This window comes from Limtongia smithiae, assembly GCF_038497785.1.
Source record: "Limtongia smithiae strain NRRL Y-17922 unplaced genomic scaffold V1518scaffold_1, whole genome shotgun sequence".
Classification (NCBI taxonomy): Eukaryota; Fungi; Ascomycota; class Lipomycetes; order Lipomycetales; family Lipomycetaceae; genus Limtongia; species Limtongia smithiae.
The window spans coordinates 1,231,357-1,251,239 of NW_027117622.1; the positions used below are offsets into that span (position 1 = coordinate 1,231,357).

The following is a 19,883-nucleotide window of genomic DNA, read 5'->3' on the forward strand; positions in this document are numbered from 1 at the left end:
CCTCCCCCCCCCCCCCCCCCCCCCCCCCCCCCCCCCCCCCCCCCCCCCCCCCCCCCAGGGGATGGAGGGCAACTCACTTTCGTAATAAAATATTCTCCGGCTTCAAGTCACAGTGAATCAATTTGGCATCCTTCAACACACAGAGAGCGTCGAGAAGCTGCTGAGCGAAGACACGGACAAGATTTGTGCTCAGCCCTCGGAACTGGTTCTGCTTGATGAGATCGTAGAGATTGCTGGAGAGTAGTTCAAACACGAGACACAGATGCTCCTTGTGAATGAATTTGTCCAGCAGCCGAAGTAGGTGATGCTCATCATTTTTGTCGACGGTTGTGTTGAGCTGACAAGAATTGTTAATATAAGCGCACGGAAGAAGTCGCTGGAGAACGCACATGCTCGAGGATGGAGACTTCCATCATACTTTGGTGAAAATATGCTGGCTTGTTTTTGATGACTTTGACAGCGACGACCTCGTTTGTCTTGAGGTTTTGGCATTTGACGACCTGGCCAAAGGTGCCTTGTCCTAATATGTCGAGGATCAAATACTTCTGTTGATCTTTAGCGCCGCCGAGGATATCGTTCACGTAGAGAATGTAGTCGCTATCTTCGTTGTCGTAGCCACCGTTTTTGCTGGCCTTGCTAGGTTTTGTAAGAACCCGACGAGGATTTCGAGAAGATTCGTATTTAAAGGCGGGATTGCATATGCCGTACGTCTCAGGGAGGCATAGAGTCATGGCTTGAAGGGGCTGTGGCCAGTTAGTCAGCCTTGATCAGTTAATGGAGGGTCAAAATCACGTACGCTGATAAAGCCGCCGTCGGGGTTCGCGCGCCGGAATTGTATCTGAGTGTTGTTTCTCGGACACAGATCTGCCCGGGAGTGCACTTTCGTGAAGGCGGGAATTGTCGCGAATGTGGGCAAGATCTGTTGGTGGGATGGGGAGGGCAGGCCTTGGCTGATGGTCGGCAGGATCGAAGCGGCAGTGGCGCGGCGACCAGTAGCATCAACAGATAGAGATTGAAACTGGTTGACTGCGGAAGGAAGCGATTGAAGATGAGCTGTTAGAGCAAGACATGAATACAAAGAGTTCGGAGAAACCCCGCAAAAGTCGAGGGATAGCGGACGTACCTAAGTTGCTGCGGCTGGGCGAGGTCCCGAGCTGATTCTGCGGCCGATACATGTTCGGCTGACTCATAGGAGAGTGCGATGGCTGCTGATATGGAGGAGATAGGCTCATTTGGTAGTACGGGTATTGCACTGGGGTCGACGCGCCGTATGAAGGTTGGTATGGCCGAGTGGTGGCGGCGCTTGTCGGGGGGCCGCCGCTGGATATGACGGAGGTGACGTTGGTGGTGGGGGGAGAGGAGTATGCCGTGGAGGGGTATGACGCCGAGGAGGAGGAAAACGGAGAGACCGCATAAGGAATACTCGGGGCGGCGTGCATTGGCGCGTAGTGGGAGTACTCGCGCGAGCGGTTCTGGGGACTGTCGACGACGATGAGATCAGGCGGAGGGGAGATGTAGGCGGACTGCGAGGATCGATGGGAAGATGCCGCATCATGTTCGAGCTGCTGGTTCTGGATCGGATACACCTGCTGTTGCTGTTGCTGTTGCTGTTGCTGTTGCTGGTGCTGTTGCTGGTGCTGTAGTTGCTGCTGGGACATATAGGCGGGATTCGGCTGACTGTTGGTGGCGGAGGTGCTGTAGGACCGCCGAGCCTGGAGGGGCGGCGGCAGAGATGAGTGCTCCATTGAGCGATCGGAGGGGATGAGCGGTAGCTCGACTAGACGACGGAGCCAGATGGGCTGCTGGAGAGGTGAGGCTAGCGAATCACTTGTTGGGAACGTGTGGACGGCGCGCTGTAAATCCCATCACCGAGGCGGAAGAAGTAGCGAGGACGATCTGGTGGCGGTCAGCGATGCGGTAGAGGACGCTGGCAGGGGTTGCGGAAACGTACGCGAGAGTGGAGGTGGAATGGCGGGCCGATCTAAAGCGAGCCCTGGCGGCGCGGACGAAGGTGAAGGAGCCTCGCGGAGGAGTTTGGCTGACGCCAAGCTAGAGCATGTACAACTGCGGAGGAACAGCAGACACCGGGCAGACAAGAGCGGACGAGGAGCGGATCCGGGGCGGTGCGGCGGGGTTGCAGGTTTGGCGATGGCGAGGCGGCTGGGAAGGCGGACAGGGAGGAGGATGTGGTGGGACAGCGAGCAGTCAGATCAGCAGGCCCCCCCGTAAGGTGGGCTGTGGACGGTGCTGGGAGAACGCGGCGACGGAAGGTGGCTACAGCGGACGCGATGATAGCGGAACGGTGACGGCGGCGGCAGCGGCGGCGACGATGACGATGAGAACTGCCGCTGGGGTCTCTATGATGGAGACGTGGCTTACAGAGTCAAGCGGAGAAGCACGGTGAAGTGGCGATCTGGACGGCGTCGCTCGCTCGTAGGGCTCGAGGGGTGTGTCTGCTCTGATCTGGCCCAACCGCGGACGGAGCCTGCGGCGGAGGGCTACGGACCTGTGCAGGCTACGGTGGAGGAAGAGCGCGCGATCCTGCGCAGGGGAGCACACGTACTGAAGACACGTCTCTGGTCTCGCACTCTCGCACACCGGCGGTGTGCTCCGTGACTCTGCGACGCTGGAAGAAGAAGACGCAGCGAAAACCGACGACGGACGGTCCACGCGCCGCCCCTGCGCCGCCTGCCCCGCGTAGCCGCCCTCCCGCCCGCGTACGTCCCAGCACTGAACCGCACGGCGCAACCGGTTCCGCGGTTTGCGAACCGGCGCAGCTCGTCGACGGTGTGCGCGAGTGTCCGTTGATGCTGCTGCTTGTCCGCAGTGCCGAGCCTGCACGGCAGCCCGCACGGCCGCGACAGGACACCAATGCCGCCTCTGCGCCGCCTGCGATGGCGGGATGCTGCCTGCTCGGTGATTCCGGTCGCGTGCTTGGCCGCCATGAACAGGTGTTTCGCGGTGGCAGCATAGCCGCGGTGCCGCGCGACATATGGCACCGCAACCCGCACTGCACACCGCAGATGGCGCCGCGGAGCGTGCGGACTTAGCTGCGGCGCGCCTCTCGAGGCTGAGTCGCGTCTACTTTGGAAACTGCTCGACCACAGCAATCGACGCCCCGCCGCCGTACTCCCTGCACACGACACCCCTCCCCACTCTCCGTCGCCCGCCAGTTGCGTGCTCCTGCCGCCGTCGCGAGACGCACCTCCTGCTGCTGCTCCGGCCAATTGCCCGCTGCCCACTCCCGGCGCCGACAATTGCTGCTACTCCGCTATCCCGCCGCGCGCCTTGGCGGCTCCGCAGTGTCTCTCCCTGCTCCGACTGCTTCTTCGCCGCTCCTGCGCTCCGCCACAACGACAGCTAGACCACCGCCAGCTCTGCCGCCGTTGACGCTGCTGCTGCTGCCTCTGCTGCTGCTGCTGCCTCTGCTGCTGCCTCTGCTGCCCCTTCTCCGCCGGCAATGACCTTCCCCGGCGTGTCCGTCATTCTCGGCACTGCCGGGTTTGGCGAGCACGGTCGCATCACCACCGTCGCCCTCGCCAAGGAGTTCCTCGACACCTTCAAGTCGGCCGGCGCAAACGTTGTCGACACCGCGTATGCCTACCCCGGCGGCTTCAACGGCGAGTCCGAGACCTTCCTCGGTATCCTCGAGGCCGAGAAGCACGGATTTGTGCTCGACACCAAGGTCCGCTCGTTCGAGACCAATGCACACACTCCCGAGTCCATCATCGCATCCGTCGACGAGCAGTTTGCCCGGCTGCGAGTGTCCAAAGTCCGCACGCTCTACCTGCACTGCCCCGACCGCAGCACGCCCTACGAGGACACTCACCGCGCCATGAACGAACTGTACAAGCTCGGTAAGTTCGAGCGCTTCGGGCTCTCCAACTTCCGCGCCTCCGAGGTCGAGGTGTTTGTGAACCTCGCCGAAGAACACAACTGGGTACGCCCCACCGTCTACCAGGGGATCTACAACATCGTCTCCCGCCTCAACGAGCAGGACCTATTCCCCGTCCTGCGCAAGCACAACATCAACTTCTTTGCATTCAGCCCGCTTGCTGTCGGCTTCTTCTCAAATGTGCGCCGCGGTCAGGAGCCTGTATCCGGCTCGAGATTCGACGCCAATACCCGTCAAGGCCAGCGCCTGCGCGCCCGATACTTTAAGGAGTCGTTCTTCGACGCGGTTGAGAAGATTGAGAAGGTCGGCCACAAATACAACCTCACAAACAACGCTATTGCGTTGCGCTGGCTGAAGCACCACTCCCAGATGTCGGACGGCGATGCCATCATCATCGGCGCGTCCAAGATCCAGCAGGTCAAGGAGAACCTGATCTCGCTCGAGGAGGGCGAGCTCCCCGAGGAAATCGTCAACGTCGTCAACGAGGTTTGGGAGTTCGTCAAGGTCGATGCCCCTGCCTACAGTCGATGAGCTCTCCAACTTCCTTCCCTAGCTCCAGTCCGCCACATCCCCACCCTCCTTCACTCCTATATATAGATACCACAGCTCCTTTCTGCACTACTACTGTCCTTTGCACTTTCATGCTTGTCTTCCTGCTATGAGTTTTTTTTATTGCTCGTGCATTGTCTCCTCGTTACGTACGCTTGCTGTTACCTATAGACGGTGTGTGCAGCTTGTGCTTTTGTCATGTCTGTAATGTAAATTATGCAAGTCTGCTTTCATTGGTTTGTACGTTGATTCCTTATTTTACATGTCTTTTGAAGCAATGACCAGTCGAGCTTATCACAGCTCAAGCATCTCTGCACGTGCCTCTTCCATGGCCTCGTTGATCTCCTCCACCAGCCTCCGCCGTCTGCACAAGTTAGCATAATCCTAAAGGCTGCAGACCTCGACCACCTACTTCTCCTCGAGCTCTTCGATCTCGGACTCAAAAGATATGTCTGGCGTCGTGCGCGCACGCACTTTGCATGACAACAGCCCAACAGTAACCCTCAACTTTTCCTCCTCCAAGTCCTGCACGCGCCGTATGATCGCCGACAGATCCGGCAGGCCTGCGGTCTGCAGGCTGCGTTCTTGCAGTATGATGTCGCTTGAGACGTCCTGGAAGCCTTCTTGCGATATCCGAATCACCTGCTGGATCTCAGCTACTGAGATTCTGTGGAGGTTAGTGTGAGTGTGGTAGGGTACTGAGATCACGGGCGAAGTAACCTTCCGTCTGCGTGATCGTTGATTGCGCTGCAAAGTGTCAGTGTAACTCAGTAATCATGCAAATTCGGGGCTATCGCACCTCTCAAACTCGTGGTATAGCTCTGTCCGGGTCGCTTGCGCGGACGTGAAGGCCTGGAAGCATGGAGAATCAGCGCCTGCAGTTGCGCCCTCAATCACTGCGTCCCGGCGTCTCACCTTCAAATACTGCAGCGCGTGCTCAGCGGAAGGCTCCGCGTCCATCGTGTCAACGTCATGATGTCCGTTAGCGCTATTCGTCGTCGTCATCTCGCTACCGTTGCGCTGCTGCACATATGCCGCTTCAAAAGCCGGGGTCCGACGCGCTGGCGTCGCCAGCCGAGCAGATAAGGTTCGGCCGTGCGTGCGGCGGGCCGGGTCACCTCGGCGTCCGGGCGGAAGAGAGTCCGGCCCAGGGTGGCTGCGGCTCGGGCCTAGAGCCAAGGCGCGCCGCTGTGCGATGATCTCATGCGCTAGCTGTGTTACGTGGGTAAACTGGAAAATGAAGTCCGCCCTTCTATTCTCCGCTCTTGGCGCGGGGATGACAATACAACTCTTGGCGTGGGGTTGACAGTACACGACACGGCGATGATTTCACTCGTAAGTTGCGCGCGTCGAGCAAGTTGCGAGGTTTTTTTTGGCATGCGCAGAGCAGCGGAGCGGATACGCGAAAAGGACGCAGACAGCGGGCTAGAACAGACTGTCGGCCAGTGGTCTGGGCAGCTGCTTCCTTGCTCAGCCGACGCGGGCGACAGTCGACGCTCCTGCTGCGGTGAACCCGCCCGAACCTACTCCTCCTCCTACCCCTGCCGCTCCCCTGCGCGGATCCTCAACTGCGTGGTCCCTCAGCCTCGTCGTAATACCCACGCCGCGCGGCCGGTTTGCAAATCAAGCTACTACCCCGCTTGGCCCGACCAGCATCGCCTGGCGGAGCTGCGCATGCGATAAAATCCCTCTTATCCTCTCACAACAGCTATTACCTCCTTGACCACCACCTCCGGCCCTCCTCCCTCCCCCCCCCTGGCGCCATGAAGAAGTTCGGCGGCACCTTCCGCAAACGATTGCACGGCGGTAACTACGGCCTCGCCAGCAATGCTGTGGTCGTGGTCGCATCGACAACCTCTTCGCCGGAGCACCACACCACCACAACCACCACCACCGCCGCATCCACCACATCTCCCTCCTCGGCTGGCAGCGCGTCCCTTCCCCGCCCACATCTCAACAAGGAGGCCCTTGACAAGATCCCCAAGCTCAACTCGGAGAAGCGCATCCTCGAGTACCTGCGCGACACAGAGAGCGCGTGCGCCGCGGCGGTTAGCCATCAGCAGTGGCTTGCGCGGTCCGCCGCCGCACCGTTTGAGGACGTGCCGGTCTCGCTGGCGCTGCATCAGATCTGCGCGTCGCTCGACGGTGCCGCCACAGCGGGGGATATGGCGGAGTATTGCGATTTCATGCTCGACGTGCAGCATCTGTCCTGGGTCACCGAGTACTCGACGTTGCGGGAGCTCGATCCCAAGGGCATCGAGCTCATGCTCAGGATGCTCCGGCTGCTCAAGCAGGACTACTACATCTCGACCTGGCCCGAAGATTTTGTCGTCTACACCGCCGCAAAGCTTGCGGCCGACCACCGCGACCTCACGCTCAGCATGACCACGGGATACAGTAAGTCCCAGTCACCTTGTGTTCGGGCGATCGTCGCTGACGCGTCCTAGTCGCTCTCGCGGAAATGAATGCCATGAACACCCGCAACGTGTGCAGCAAAAACATACACGACCGCTGCGGCTGCCCCATCAACATGATCTATGAGCCGGTCGAGGACGTCTGGATCACCGCGCCGGACGTGAACTTCATGCGCACCCCTACAAACGACGTGCTTATGATCTTGCGATATCTCTTCCTCAAGTTACAGTGCCTTGCGCGCTACGCCCCGAACGAGACATCGAGCTCATTGCGTCTTGCACCGCTGTTTCGGCGAATCAGCTCTGTGCTTCCCGGGGTCCCTGCGGCGGACGCGAGGAAGCGGTTCAGAGAAATGTCGTATTCGAAGATAAACATGATGGCTGCAAAGCAGAGCGTCTCCTGCACCGTCACCGATATTCACTCCATGCTCTTCTCATAGGTCTTTACGCCACAACACAATTATTTCGGTTATAGACTCGGTGTTTCATTGGTTGTTGTTATTACGAATGGACTCTGTATTGTAGTCAGGACAGGGTTTGGGGAGTTCTCAGAATTATTCATCAGTATTTTAATTAACCCGGCAAAGATTTCGTCTAGAAGAAAGCGTTGATGCCTGTGATCTGGCGGCCGAGTGCGAGACTGAGTGAGAGTTAGCCACGTGAACACACGATACCGCACAGCGCACGCGTACCCATGAATATCGCTCTGTCCCTCGTCTGCAAACACAGTCAATACAGGATCGACCAAAATAACTCGAACAACACTTACATGTCTGCACGACAAACAAGTTGGCGGCTATTCTGCCAATCTGGTACTCGTCGCTCACGCCGTTTCCGCCAAAGATTTCCATCAGCCTGCGCGTGTTCTCAAGCGCGCGGTCCGAGTTGTGGCGCTTGATGAGACCAATCATCTCTGGCGCGGCCTTGCCGGAGTCTTTGAGTCGGCCGACGTGCACGCACGCAGTCAGGCCATATGCGATGTCGGTGAGCGCGTTGGCAAGCTTCATCTGAATGAGCTGGTATTTTGCAAGCGGATTCGACTTGAACTGGACTCTGTCAATCGCGTAGGTGCGTGCAAGGTCGAGCGCGCCCTCGAGCGCGCCCATGGTGCCCCACGCAATGCCATACCGCGCGGAGTTCAGGCACGAGAACGGTCCTTTCAAGCCCGTGATGTCGGGAAACATGTTCTCTTTGGGCACCTCGACGTCGTCCATGGCGATCATGCCGGTGATGCTCGCGCGCAGGGCGGTCTTGCCCTTAATCACGGGGGTGGACAGGCCAGGTCCAGCCTTGGAACGCTCGATCAGGAAGCCGCGGACGACACCGTCAAGCTTGGCCCATACCAGGAGCACATCGGCGATGGGGGAGTTGGTGATCCAGTTCTTCGCGCCGTTGAGAACGTACACGCCTTCCTTAGTCGGATGTGGGCGGGCGGTGGTCTCCATTGAGCCAGGATCCGAGCCATGGTTTGCTAGAGTGCGTTAGTGGTGCAGGTGGTGTGTTCGTATGCCGCAGAGACTCACGCTCGGTCAGGCCAAAGCAACCGATGAGCTTGCCGGTCGCAAGCTCGGGGATAAAGCGCTCCTTCTGCTCTTCGGTGCCGAACTGCTCAATCGGATGCATGACCAAACTGGACTGCACGCTCATGGCGGAGCGGTAGCCTGAATCGACTCTAGACGGCGCGTGAGCCAAATGCGGGGCGAAGTGCGAGCACCGAATGACTCTACCTCTCCACTTCCCGGGCGATGAGCTGCGGTGACAGCAGTTAGCAATTAAAGAACCAGAGTACTCGAAGAACTGCGTACCCCATAGGCGACAGAACCCACACCCGCACAGCCGTAGCCGTGCACGGTCGGTCCCAGAAACCCGAGCTCGCCAAACTCGAGCATGATGTTCTTGTCGAACTTCTCGTTGCGGTATGCGTCGATGATCCGCGGCTGCAGCGAGCCCTGGCAGTACTTGCGCGCGGCGTCCGAGATCGCAATCTCCTCCTCGGTGAGCAGCGTGTCGAGCACGAACGGGTCCTGCCAGTTGAAGGTGGACTTGTGCCGTGCGAGCCGGGGCTGCACCGCGGCACGGCGCGATGCGGCCGCGACACGGACGGCGGACGGGGAGGAAAGCACACGCATGTTAGTGGAGACAGGGGCTGCGGTAGAGAAGAAAGAGCGGAGGGCGGGGAGTGCGGGAGAGGCCCTTATTATGGCAGCAACGCTAGTTCAGTTTGCGGGGAGGATAAAGAGTAATAGTGCGCGAACACGTTCCCGGGCGCGTCGGAAGCCGCGCCGGACAGCCGCAGGCGGTCTGCTGTTCCGGCTTGGCTCTGGCGCTGCGGAAACGACCGTTCTACGCCGCGAGCGGACGCGGTTTGGGGGATGGAGTGTGGGAAAGAGACCGGGGAAGAGCACCGCAGGTGTTCTCGCATGCGGCGATCGTCTGGGGGGAAGCCGCCAGCACACACTGCAGCATAGCGAGTCGTGAGGATCCCGTCTATTTCCATTTGATATCATACACGCAGCCACTTACACCCGTACACGCACTCATATTAAGCCCTTCCACCCCGACAGGCGCTGCGCCCACACGCTAAACAGCAGACACGACCCGAGAAACCCAATCAAGTTGAAAAACTGCGCAATGACCGCGTTAGTATTTGATCCTAGAGCAACCACCAAGCCCGGAAACCAGTCAGTCAGCACCACGCAATCTGAGTAGCTGATCTAACCAGCCAATTAGCTAGGCGACCGCGACCTCACACGGACGCTTACCGCGTGCCGCGAGTACTTGCGTTCCTCTTCGTCGGTGCGGAACGACGCGAAGATGCGCCGTGGGTTTGGCAGGGCCTGCGCGCAGAAGGGTGTCAGCTTGCAGTGGCTGGCTCGGTAAGCACAATAAATCACGCACCATGACTTTGCTTCTAATTGATGCCGTTGGCTGCTGTGTTTAGAAGCTGTGAGTGCTGCAAGATCGTGAAGCGTAAAGCCGGGTTGGTGGAGGAGTGGACACCAAACCCGGGCGCTGACAGGGGCAGGGGTTACTCAGGCGGCGACGTTGTCGTGCGCGTTCGTTTCCATATCAAAAATCATAGTCTCTATCACCCTCCCTTCCTCATCTTTCCCTCTCCCCGTATCCTCGGTAAAGGCGACCTGTTCTGCTTCGTGGTCTCCGGCCCAACTTGCGCAATGCAGGCATCCATTGAGAAGCGCATCCGCAGCGTGTTCCAGGTCCCTCGCAAAGGTGCGTCTCTTCTTACTCACCCGGCGACTCTGCGTCTGCGTGGTAGCGATTCCACATCGCCATAGCATCCCACGTTGGTTTTAACACAGTCATCACCATAGGCGAGTCGTTCGAGCTGCGCAGTGGTCTCGTTTCGCAGTATGCGTACGAAAGGTAAGTTATTGAACGACACATCTCTCCTCCGCGCGGCGCGTTCGCTAACGCCTTATCTTCCACGTCGCGCAGAAAGGATGCAATCCAGCGCACCATTTCCGCTATGACCCTTGGCAAAGACGTGTCATCGCTCTTTCCGGACGTGCTCAAGAATATTGCGACCCCGGATCTCGAGCAGAAGAAGCTGGTTTATCTCTATTTGATGTATGTGTGATCCCGCGCGTCGTACACAGATGTGATCTGACCGCCGATTGTGCTGCAGGAACTACGCAAAGACACATCCTGATCTCTGTATTTTGGCGGTGAACACGTTTGTTCAGGTATGTGCGTCCTTTGATTCTACAGGGGCGTACACGATGTTAATCGTCCACCCGCAGGATTCGGCGGATCCCAACCCGCTTGTCAGAGCTCTGGCCATTCGAACAATGGGCTGCATTCGCGTTGACAAGATCATTGACTACATGGAAGAGCCATTGCGGAAGACTCTCGTTGTACGTTTCAGCGTTTAACCGACTTGCGCGCGATATTCTGGCGAAGCGACTCTAACAAACCTGCAGGACGAGAGCCCCTACGTGCGCAAGACAGCAGCCATTTGCGTCGCGAAACTGTTCGATCTAAATCCTACTCTGGTCATCGAGAATGGGTTTCTGAAGACTCTGCAGGCCATGTTGGGCGACGCAAATCCGATGGTGCGTGTTGGACCCACTCCATTTCAGAAAGCTCAATCTAACGCACATCCAGGTCATCGCAAACGCAGTCTCGTCTCTCACCGAGATTCAGGAAGCCGCGCCCGAGACCGATGCACTGGTCGTCAACCCCGCTGTCTTGAAAAAGCTGCTCAACGCGCTCAACGAGTGCACAGAGTGCGTACACCTTCGCACCGTTACCTAGTTGCATTTTAACACCTGTGTAGATGGGGTCGTATTGCGATTTTGGCACCAATTGCAAGCTACAATACAACCGACGTTCGGGAAGCCGAGCATATCTGCGAGCGAGTTGTCCCGCACCTACAGCACGTCAACCCTAGTGTCGTGCTCGCGGCCATCAAAGCCGTTCTCTCCCACTTGCATCTTCTGGACCCCGAACTCCGGAAACAATACCTCGATAAGATGTCTCCGCCATTAGGTATGTTCTTATTGGACGTCTCTGACGCCTGCTTACATACTACTTTAGTTACATTGGCCGTGTCTCAACCAGAGGTCCAGTACGTCGCCCTTCGGAATATCAACCTGATTCTCCAGAAGTACCCAACTCTTCTCAACAACCAGTTGCGCGTATTTTTCTGCAAATACAATGATCCGTTATACCTAAAAGTTGAAAAGCTTGATATTATGATTCGGCTGGCAAATTCATCAAACGTGGACACACTATTGTCGGAACTGAAGGAGTATGTTACTTGTTTGTTTCATGATGGGAACTCCTGTTAACAAGACTAGATATGCTATGGAGGTTGACATGGACTTTGTTCGCCGAGCAGTGAAGGCCATCGGCCAGTGCGCGATCAAGATCGAGACCTCGTCACAGCGATGTGTCAGCGTGTTGTTGGATCTGATCGCCACGAAGGTCGACTACATCGTGCAAGAGTCTGTGATCGTCATGCGGGATATACTCCGGAAATATCCGTCGTACGATGGCGTGATACCGACATTATGTCAGGGAATCGACGAGCTTGACGAGCCGGAGTCCCGCGCGGCTATGATCTGGATCGTGGGCGAGTTTGCGGACAAGATCGACAACGCGGACGAGATCTTGACGACTTTTATCGATGGATTCAAGGATGAGACTACGCAGGTGCAGCTGCAGCTGCTCACCGCGACGGTGAAGCTGTTCCTGCTCAAGCCGCAGACGAACCAGGCGTTGGTGCAACGGGTGCTGCAGCTGGTCGCGAACGAGTGCGATAATGCGGATTTGCGTGACCGGGCCTATATATATTGGCGTCTGCTGTCGTCGAGCCCGCAAACCGCGAAGGAGGTGATTTTGTCCAAGAAACCGCCAGTCAAGGACGTGATTCAGCATCTTCCGGGTCCTGTTCTCGAGGAACTGCTCCTGGAGATCTCAACCCTCGCATCCGTCTACCACAGACCCGCGGAGACGTTCATTGGCCAAGGCCGTTTCGGAGCGGACGCGCTCACACGCAAGGCCATCGAGGAGCAAGCTCAGCTTGCGCAGGAAGAGCCGACGGCGGCGACCAACTTAGGCAACCTCGGCAATCTGCTTGACATTGACTTTGATCTGGAGCCGGTAACGCCCACAACGATGCCAGCGATCGCGGGTGTGGCGGGATTGAGCCTGAACGGTGGCGCCGCCGCTGTGATGCAGACGATAGGCGGAGTGTCGGCTGCGCCAGCGGCAATTGCGCCAGTGAGCACGAACCAGCCGGCGCAGTTCCGCAGTAACGTGGACGATCTTCTTGGAATGTTTGATTAGTAGTGTAATTAATATGACGGCTTTATTGTTCTGTTATTGTTAGCCTTGTCGTCGACTTACAGTAGGAGGACGCCGCCGATTTTATGACAATTGTAGCTGTGAGGTTCTTGTTTTTTGTGTCTTCTGTGACTGGGGGCGCGCGTTTTGCTTGTTATTGTACGCTCTGCATTGCGGCCTTCACTTGTTGCTTCTTGAATGGAAAATCATTGCATATGTTGGTTTGACAGCTTCTTTTGAGGGCAGGCGAGGCAAAAGATACATAGGGAACACGAATGCAAAAAATTCATTACTCATTATTATCGTAACTGGGGTACTACGTCTAACAAAGTAACCTCTCTGTACTCGGGCCGTCCTTTTCCAAATACGTTCCAAAACCGCAGGGTCTCGTCGCCCGCGCCAGAGACGATGGTCTGCCCATCGGGTGAGAGCGCGAGATAGAGCACTCTGCACGTGTGGCCGGTCAGCGCTGTGACCTGGCGCATGGACGGGTACTTCCAGACCGCGATCTGGTTCTGGGAGTATCCGTGAGCGGAGACGACCTCATTTGAGTTCTTTGACCACACGAGGTTGCAGATCTGGCTGCCGGTGTCGATCTCATTGATGTGACGGCCAGTCATCGTATTCCAGAATTTGATGCGCTTGTCCGCAGTGCCGCCGCCGGAGGCGAGGATGCCGCGCTGGTGAGGGCTCCAGGCAATAGCTTTCACCGCCGCGACGTGCTCAGTGAATTTCTGGAGTGGCGTGTCGAGTGTGCTGTTCCACACAAAGAGCTTGTTGTCATTACCGCCAGAGGCGAGTTTGTCGTCGTCCGGACTCCATTTCAGGCCGCAGATCTCTTGCTTGTGGCCAGTAAGTCGCCGGAAGTAAGGGCCCTGTGCGCGCACGTCGCGGAGGAGAATGGTCTTGTCGCGACTGCCAGAGGAGAGGATATGGTTGTGCCACGCCAGCGAGCCCGCCCGAGAAGTGTGGCCGTCCATCGTACGGAGTTTACGTTCGGCCTGTGCGTCCCAAATCTGGACGATGCCGCGGTGCGAGCCTACGGCGATGTATTTGCCTTCTTGAAGCCACGCGACGGACGTCACAAGGTCTTGATCGCCGAGTTGGCATAGCTTGTTCACGCTGCCGGTGACTGCGTTCCAGAGGTAGACGGAGCGCGCGAGGCCGACGCCGAGAATGTTAGAGGACGACCAGTCGACAAGGTTTAGATAGAAATCGTCGGCAAGATCGGGAGCGTCCAGAACGCGGAACGGCACCTTTGATATTGACCGCAGTTGTTTTCGCGGAGATAGAAGCAGTTTCTGGGATTGTAGCCGCACAGGTGAGAGCGAGAACGCCTCGTTCTCGACGTCAAGCGTTGTTTGTCCAAGTTGTCGTGTCGGCGTCCTGCGTGCAGATGGGGACATAAATGTAAATAGGTTCTGGGAGGGTGTCGATGGTGCGGATGCATGATGCGAGCGGGGCGGGGTGAGGGGGCCGCCGGATAAACCGCCAAGATCGGTGCCGGAGGAGGAAGGCGTGCGGCCGGGGTCGCTTGAGGGGACCTCGTCGCCAAACAGCTCGGACCGTAAGACTTCGGAGTATGTGCGGTCTGCTTCTTCGACTGTGCGAGTGTGAGTAGAGAGGGCGAATGATGGTAATAATAAGCGACGGACTTCTCTGGAGGTCGAGTTCGTTCTCGGCGGACCGGTTTGGCACACGGTCGTCTGAAGCAGAGTCCTCGGGCTTGAGACTGAATCCAGCCTGGAGGTTGACGCTCTCACGGTTTGGTATGTATCTGGCGGTGAGTCAGTACAGTGGCTGATAAGAGCACCGAGTCGTTATGATCAGGTTAGTCGTGGCGTCGTTAACGCACCTATCACTGTGGGATATTCTAATTCGCTTTCGCTGAGGCGATATCGGTGCCCGGAAGGCCTGGAAGCGGGAGGCAGGGAACTGTGGGGGCGGTAGATGTTCGTGGTTATTAGGAGGCGGCGCACCATCACTGCCGCCGCCGGCGGACGCGCCGTCTTCAGAATTCATTGCACGGCAGAATGCACATGCTCGCGGGGGTGAGCGGGTGGGCGTGCGGAGGGGGCTATCCAAACAGTGGCGGACGGTCGTGGAGTCAGTCGGCTGCGGTGCGGGCGTTGCACGATCACCCCCGGGGCTTTTGTTGTTGTTAGCGAGGACGATGGGGCACCGCCGCAGGCTGTGGCGCATATGGCTGGTACTGGCTCAGGGATACGCGGGCCTTGGGACTGACAGCAGATCACGTGTGGTGCGGAGCACGAGAGTCGGACAGGCGCAGCACACATCGTCACCGCCAACCGGAGTACAAACGCGCGCCTCCTCGACCACTTCCTCCCCTTTTCCTTCTGTTCCCCCATGGTGACTAAAATGTCCATAGCAAAGGCATACGCTTCTGGTACGTATTTTTTGCTGCGGCGTGTGGGCTCGTGATGATGATGCTCTACCCTGTTCATTGCTTATCGCTCGCACAACGCACACAGACTTCCTCGCCTTTATCAACGCGTCCCCGACGCCGTACCACGTCGTTGACAATGCCAAGAAGCTGCTGCTCAATGCAGGATTTCTTGAGATAAAGGAGCGCGATTCGTGGTCCGGCGTTGTCGAGAAGGGCAAGAAGTACTTTCTCACCCGGAACGGGTCGTCGCTTATCGCGTTCGGCGTCGGCGAGGACTGGGTCCCCGGCAACGGTATCTCGATCGTGGGCTCGCATACTGATTCCCCGTCTCTGCGGTGAGTCTTGCTGATGGTTTGTGGGGAGTATGGGCGTGTGGCTAATGATGTGAATAGTGTAAAGCCGGTTTCCAAGAAGGCGGCCGAGGGATACCTTCAAGTCGGCGTCGAGCTCTATGGTGGCGGTCTGTGGTAAGTATCACGCTGCGATGGGCGTACGACTAGTACTAAGTATGCACAGGCATACGTGGTTTGATCGCGACCTGAGTGTTGCCGGCCGTGTATACGTCGCGGAGGAGGATGGTTCCCTGAAGCCCAAGCTTATCAAGATCAACAAGCCAAGTACACAACCCGCTTTTCAGGCATGATTACATGAGACGCTGACATTCTCAGTTCTGCGAATCCCCACGCTTGCCATCCATCTTGACCGCGATGCCAACACCAAGTTCGAGTTCAACAAGGAGACCCAGCTGTTCCCCATCGCCGGTCTTGCCGAGTCAATGCTCAACCAGCTCGACGAGAGCGCTTCCGCTACGGAGGAGGAGGCCGAGTTCAAGCCGCTGTCCGTCATGAGTGAGCGTCACCAGCCCAAGTTGATCGCCGCCATCGCAGAGGCCGCCGGCGTGCCTATCTCCGCGCTTCGCGACTTCGAGCTAATTCTATACGACACGCAGCCGTCGACGTTCGGCGGACTGTCCGATGAGTTTATTTACTCGCAGCGCCTTGACAACCAGATGATGACATACTGCGCTATTCGTGGTCTCATTGACTCGCTTGAAGACGAAGATGCCCTCGTGGGTGAGAGCTGCATTCGCCTGATCTCGTGCTTCGACCACGAGGAAATTGGTTCCGAGAGCGCCCAAGGTGCGCGCTCGAACTTCCTTCCGTCGGTGTGAGTAGCAAGCTATGTGACGTTTTCCTGTGGTGGCTATCATACTGACTTGGGGCTCTCATAGTGTGAAACGGCTGTCTGGTCTCACCGGCGCGAGCGCTGACGCAACTGAGACCGCTCTTTCAGGCGCAAGTTTTTACGAACAGACTGCGATCAAGTCGTTCCTGCTGTCGGCTGACATGGCGCACGCGGTGCATCCCAATTACGCAGTGCGGTACGAGTCCTCGCACAAGCCGCAGATGAATAAGGGGCCTGTGATCAAGATCAACGCGAACCAGCGCTACTCCACGAACTCGCCGGGGTTGCTGCTACTCGAAGAGGTGGCTAAGTACAAGCATGTGCCAATGCAGCTATTTGTCGTGCGCAACGACTCGTCGTGTGGATCTACGATCGGCCCTGCACTAGCGTCGCTGCTGGGCACGCGCACGCTCGACCTCGGTAACCCGCAGCTATCGATGCACTCGATCCGCGAGACTGGCGGTAGTGACGACGTCGAGCATGCTTGCTCGCTGTTCTCGTCGTACTTCAAGTACTACTCGACGGTGGAGAAGAAGATCTATGTGGACTAGGGGGGGCCACGACCGGGCTGTGTCAGAGGTGTCGAGGGGTGTTTAGGTGTCTGGCTCGGGTTGGGGCTGCCCGACTGCGGTCAGACCCAGGTCGTCTTCTGCATGTGCACTGTTTTTTGTTTTTTTGCTTCTGTCGCTCTTTGGTAGATTGCCGCAGTTGGGGTATGCAGTAAATTGTCTAGACTCGAGTTGTGCGTTGGCTGTGGACCTGTGGTTGGTCTGGGGAAGGAGTGCCCCTGAAACTCAAAGGCGGATAGTACTGCAAGCCGTCCACCGTTGCCAGCTTTATCTGCTGCAATAGTGCGACCAACACGCTACCGACGATGAGCGTGAGTCTGCGGCACCGCGTCACGCGCCAGTACAAGGAACTGCTATTCCTGGCGCGAGACTACCCGTGAGTGGCTCTACATGCGCTGGCCCGCCATGTAACGGCGACAGTGTGGGATCGAAGCTGACCGCGGGGGGCGCGCGCTGTTGCGGCTGCCGTCCCTGCTCCGTGCAGACGCGGATACAAGTACATGCGAGATCGGCTGCACGCGGGGTTCATGAAGAATGCAGCGGTGACGGATACGGCGCAGATCGAGAAGCTGCTACGATTTGGGGGCTACATCGAGAAAGGCAAGTGACCCTTATGTGTTGATGTTGCGCGCAGCGCGCTTCTGACTGGCTGGCTGGCGAGCACCTACTGACGGTGATGCTGTTGCCACAGAGATTCTCGCGCTGTACGAGCTTAAGAAGTACCGGACAATGAAGCGGCGGTACTATGGGGATGAATGTGCGCCAGCGACGAGGCGTAGTGTAGACGGCGCGGAGTAGAATAATACGGCACAAATCTCGCGCAGTGCGGCACTTGAGCACTCACACCGTCGCGACGACTTTGTTTCCATCGCTGCGAACATCAGGACACATCTCCATCCGCAGCCTTCTTCATCACCCCCGTCTCGCTCGCAAGCTCTGCCCTCCGGTGTCATCCCATGCGGCTCCCGTGCAAGCTCTCCTAAGCAAGCCCCCTCCTCTAACTCCGACATCAGGCGCATATGGTCTCTTCCAACTGGCAGCAGCAGATCCAGCTTGCGCAGATCTCGCGGCAGAGTGGCTCGCCCCATCACCATGCCCGCGCCGCCGCCTCGCTCTCGCGCTCCTCCGGCGCGCTGGGCGGCGTGCTACCGGGCGGCATCGCCTCTCTCGACATAGCCAGTAAACTCGGCGGTTTCCTCTCCTCCCCGCCACCCGCCAGCGCGAAGATGCAACACCGCATGGACGACGTCGGCGCCGGCGACATTGGCGCGCGCTCGCTTGCGACGCGCGAGCAGAAAGACCGGCGGCAGGACTGGGCTGCGCTCGATCTCGGTGGGCAGGGCCTCCGGAACATTAGCCCGAACCTGTTCAACTACAACTTCCTCGATAAGCTCTACCTCAACCACAACCGGCTCACCACACTTCCCGTCGCCATCGGTAACCTCGGTCAGCTACAGTATCTCGACATCTCCGGAAACCTTCTCACATCCCTGCCGACTGAAATCGGCATGCTCAAGAGCCTGCGCACGCTGCTCATGTTCGACAACGGCATCCAGAGCCTCCCCTCAGAAATGGGCTTTTTATACAAGCTCGAAGTCCTCGGCATCGAAGGCAATCCGCTTCCGGAAGCTGTCAAGTCGCTCATGTCCCGCGACGGCACGCGCGGCGTGATCACCGAGCTGCGCGACAACTCTCCAATGCCCAGCGCGCCGCAGCCGCGTGACTGGGTTGTCCTCGACGAGCGCGAGAGCGAGAAGGGCGCGGAAGATGGCGTGTTCACGATCCTCTCGTACAACATTCTCTGCCAATGGTACACCGGCGTCTACGGATACACGCCCTCCTGGGCGATCGCGTGGGACTACAGAAAAGAAAACATCCGGCAGGAGATCGAGTCCTACGACGCCGACATCCTGTGCCTGCAAGAGGTCGACACCCAGACATACGAGGAATTTTTCCAGCCTATGCTCGAAAAAGACTATGAGTCGCACCATTGGCTCAAGACGCGCGCAAAGACCATGGGCGACCGCGAACGTCGGAAGGTAGACGGATGCGCCATCTTTTTTAAAAAGAGCGTGTTCCGACTGCTCGACAAGCACAGTGTCGAGTTTAATCAACTCGCGCTGCAGATGCTCTGTCCCAAGGAGTCCATGAGCAAGTACCCCGACATCTACAATCGCGTGGCCACAAGAGACAACATCGCCGTCGTTTGCTTTTTGGAACACATCAAGACCGGCAACCGGCTCATGGTCACCGACGCGCATATCCATTGGGATCAGTTCGACCGCGATGTCAAGCTCGTGCAGGTAGGCCTTATGCTCGAAGAACTCAAGCTGCTTGCCCAGAAATGGGTCAAAACGAGCCCGACGCCCGCCGCGGACGGCAAGAGCAAGTCTGGCTCGGTGTCGCGGTTATATAAGTCCATTACGCAGCTTCCGATCATCATCTGCGGCGACTACAACTCGACGCCCGACAGCGGTGTGTCACAGCTCGTCACGCAGGGCTCCGTGCCGCCCGACCACGAAGACTTCCAGGAGTTCAAGTACGGCAAGTTTTCCGACGCCGGTATCTCGCACCCGTTCACTCTCAAGTCATCGTACGCCAACATCGGCGAGCTCGCGTTCACCAACTGCACGCCGACATTCACGGACGTGATTGACTACATCTGGTACAGCACCAATAACCTACATGTGACCGCGCTCATCGGTGACGTGGACAAGGAGTATATGACGCGCGTGATTGGTTTCCCCAACGTACACTTCCCGTCAGAGTAAGTTGTTCACATTGTGTCTTAGGTATGAATCACTCTAACCATTACCACAGCCATGTCTCGCTACTGGCGCAGTTGCAGTTCAAGACCTAGGGCGGCCGCATGCGAACAGACAGACCAACGGACGAAGAGTGAAGGACGGATGGCAGTATACGACGACGCGGACGAGAGCTGCCTTTGTAATAAATAGTGTATAGAACTGCCCCAAGAGGCAGTTTGTAGTGTAGCAAGAAGGTTCACGTGACCTGGTTCAGTTATCGCTTGAGCCGTCGACGCCGATGAGCCGAAC

The 19,883-nt window shown here is 57.8% G+C and overlaps 10 protein-coding genes across 10 annotated transcripts in view; 5 read left to right on the forward strand and 5 right to left on the reverse strand.

Annotated features, from left to right (window-relative positions):
* Positions 1–2,037, reverse strand: part of V1518DRAFT_32514 (kinase-like domain-containing protein) — a 3,596-nt gene extending 1,559 nt beyond the window's left edge. Inside the window, exons 1-5 of the mRNA XM_066901156.1 lie at positions 1,952–2,037; positions 1,124–1,896; positions 797–1,053; positions 390–743; positions 78–337 (exon numbers count right to left, since the gene is read on the reverse strand). Of these exons, the coding sequence (XP_066762145.1) occupies positions 78–337; positions 390–743; positions 797–1,053; positions 1,124–1,745 (1,493 nt within the window). The 5' untranslated portion in view covers positions 1,746–1,896; positions 1,952–2,037. The remainder of the gene's footprint in view (positions 1–77; positions 338–389; positions 744–796; positions 1,054–1,123; positions 1,897–1,951) is intronic.
* Positions 2,038–2,965: 928 nt separating this feature from the next.
* On the forward strand, positions 2,966–4,760 carry V1518DRAFT_409446 (NADP-dependent oxidoreductase domain-containing protein). Its single transcript, XM_066902372.1, has one exon. It carries the CDS (start codon positions 3,461–3,463, stop codon positions 4,424–4,426), a length of 966 nt encoding a protein of 321 aa, XP_066762146.1. The 5' UTR covers positions 2,966–3,460; the 3' UTR covers positions 4,427–4,760.
* Positions 4,655–5,574, reverse strand: V1518DRAFT_409450 (uncharacterized protein). The gene is made up of 5 exons (XM_066902373.1): positions 5,360–5,574; positions 5,244–5,296; positions 5,165–5,191; positions 4,857–5,111; positions 4,655–4,808 (listed from the first exon to the last, which is right to left on the reverse strand). The coding sequence occupies exons 1-5, from the start codon at positions 5,447–5,449 to the stop codon at positions 4,739–4,741; spliced, it is 495 nt and encodes a 164-aa protein (XP_066762147.1). The 5' UTR covers positions 5,450–5,574; the 3' UTR covers positions 4,655–4,738.
* Positions 5,575–5,978: 404 nt separating this feature from the next.
* Positions 5,979–7,171, forward strand: V1518DRAFT_33174 (uncharacterized protein). The gene has a single exon (XM_066901170.1). It carries the CDS (start codon positions 6,208–6,210, stop codon positions 6,889–6,891), a length of 684 nt encoding a protein of 227 aa, XP_066762148.1. The 5' UTR covers positions 5,979–6,207; the 3' UTR covers positions 6,892–7,171.
* A 115-nt stretch (positions 7,172–7,286) lies between these two features.
* Positions 7,287–9,482, reverse strand: V1518DRAFT_409455 (acyl-CoA dehydrogenase/oxidase). Its single transcript, XM_066902374.1, has 5 exons — positions 8,664–9,482; positions 8,586–8,608; positions 8,382–8,530; positions 7,628–8,329; positions 7,287–7,575 (listed from the first exon to the last, which is right to left on the reverse strand). Exons 1-5 carry the CDS (start codon positions 8,985–8,987, stop codon positions 7,328–7,330), a joined length of 1,446 nt encoding a protein of 481 aa, XP_066762149.1. The 5' UTR covers positions 8,988–9,482; the 3' UTR covers positions 7,287–7,327.
* On the reverse strand, positions 9,396–9,759 carry V1518DRAFT_424728 (uncharacterized protein; the record flags this gene model as incomplete). The annotated part of the gene is made up of 3 exons (XM_066905873.1): positions 9,396–9,572; positions 9,621–9,695; positions 9,757–9,759. The coding sequence occupies 3 exons, from the start codon at positions 9,757–9,759 to the stop codon at positions 9,396–9,398; spliced, it is 255 nt and encodes an 84-aa protein (XP_066762150.1).
* A 2-nt stretch (positions 9,760–9,761) lies between these two features.
* On the forward strand, positions 9,762–12,963 carry V1518DRAFT_409460 (adaptin N terminal region-domain-containing protein). Its single transcript, XM_066902375.1, has 10 exons — positions 9,762–10,089; positions 10,191–10,242; positions 10,315–10,446; positions 10,505–10,562; positions 10,620–10,733; positions 10,800–10,931; positions 10,984–11,105; positions 11,156–11,367; positions 11,416–11,629; positions 11,679–12,963. Exons 1-10 carry the CDS (start codon positions 9,777–9,779, stop codon positions 12,667–12,669), a joined length of 2,340 nt encoding a protein of 779 aa, XP_066762151.1. The 5' UTR covers positions 9,762–9,776; the 3' UTR covers positions 12,670–12,963.
* V1518DRAFT_409464 (WD40-repeat-containing domain protein) lies at positions 12,929–14,858 on the reverse strand. Its single transcript, XM_066902376.1, has 3 exons — positions 14,522–14,858; positions 14,322–14,443; positions 12,929–14,269 (listed from the first exon to the last, which is right to left on the reverse strand). Exons 1-3 carry the CDS (start codon positions 14,686–14,688, stop codon positions 12,966–12,968), a joined length of 1,593 nt encoding a protein of 530 aa, XP_066762152.1. The 5' UTR covers positions 14,689–14,858; the 3' UTR covers positions 12,929–12,965.
* Positions 14,859–14,968: 110 nt separating this feature from the next.
* V1518DRAFT_409466 (peptidase M18) lies at positions 14,969–17,003 on the forward strand. The gene is made up of 6 exons (XM_066902377.1): positions 14,969–15,073; positions 15,159–15,408; positions 15,466–15,540; positions 15,590–15,690; positions 15,742–16,240; positions 16,305–17,003. The coding sequence occupies exons 1-6, from the start codon at positions 15,034–15,036 to the stop codon at positions 16,807–16,809; spliced, it is 1,470 nt and encodes a 489-aa protein (XP_066762153.1). The 5' UTR covers positions 14,969–15,033; the 3' UTR covers positions 16,810–17,003.
* Positions 17,004–17,641: 638 nt separating this feature from the next.
* Positions 17,642–19,867, forward strand: V1518DRAFT_32658 (Endonuclease/exonuclease/phosphatase). Its single transcript, XM_066901159.1, has 2 exons — positions 17,642–19,594; positions 19,648–19,867. Exons 1-2 carry the CDS (start codon positions 17,847–17,849, stop codon positions 19,685–19,687), a joined length of 1,788 nt encoding a protein of 595 aa, XP_066762154.1. The 5' UTR covers positions 17,642–17,846; the 3' UTR covers positions 19,688–19,867.
* The last annotated feature ends 16 nt before the right edge of the window (positions 19,868–19,883 follow it).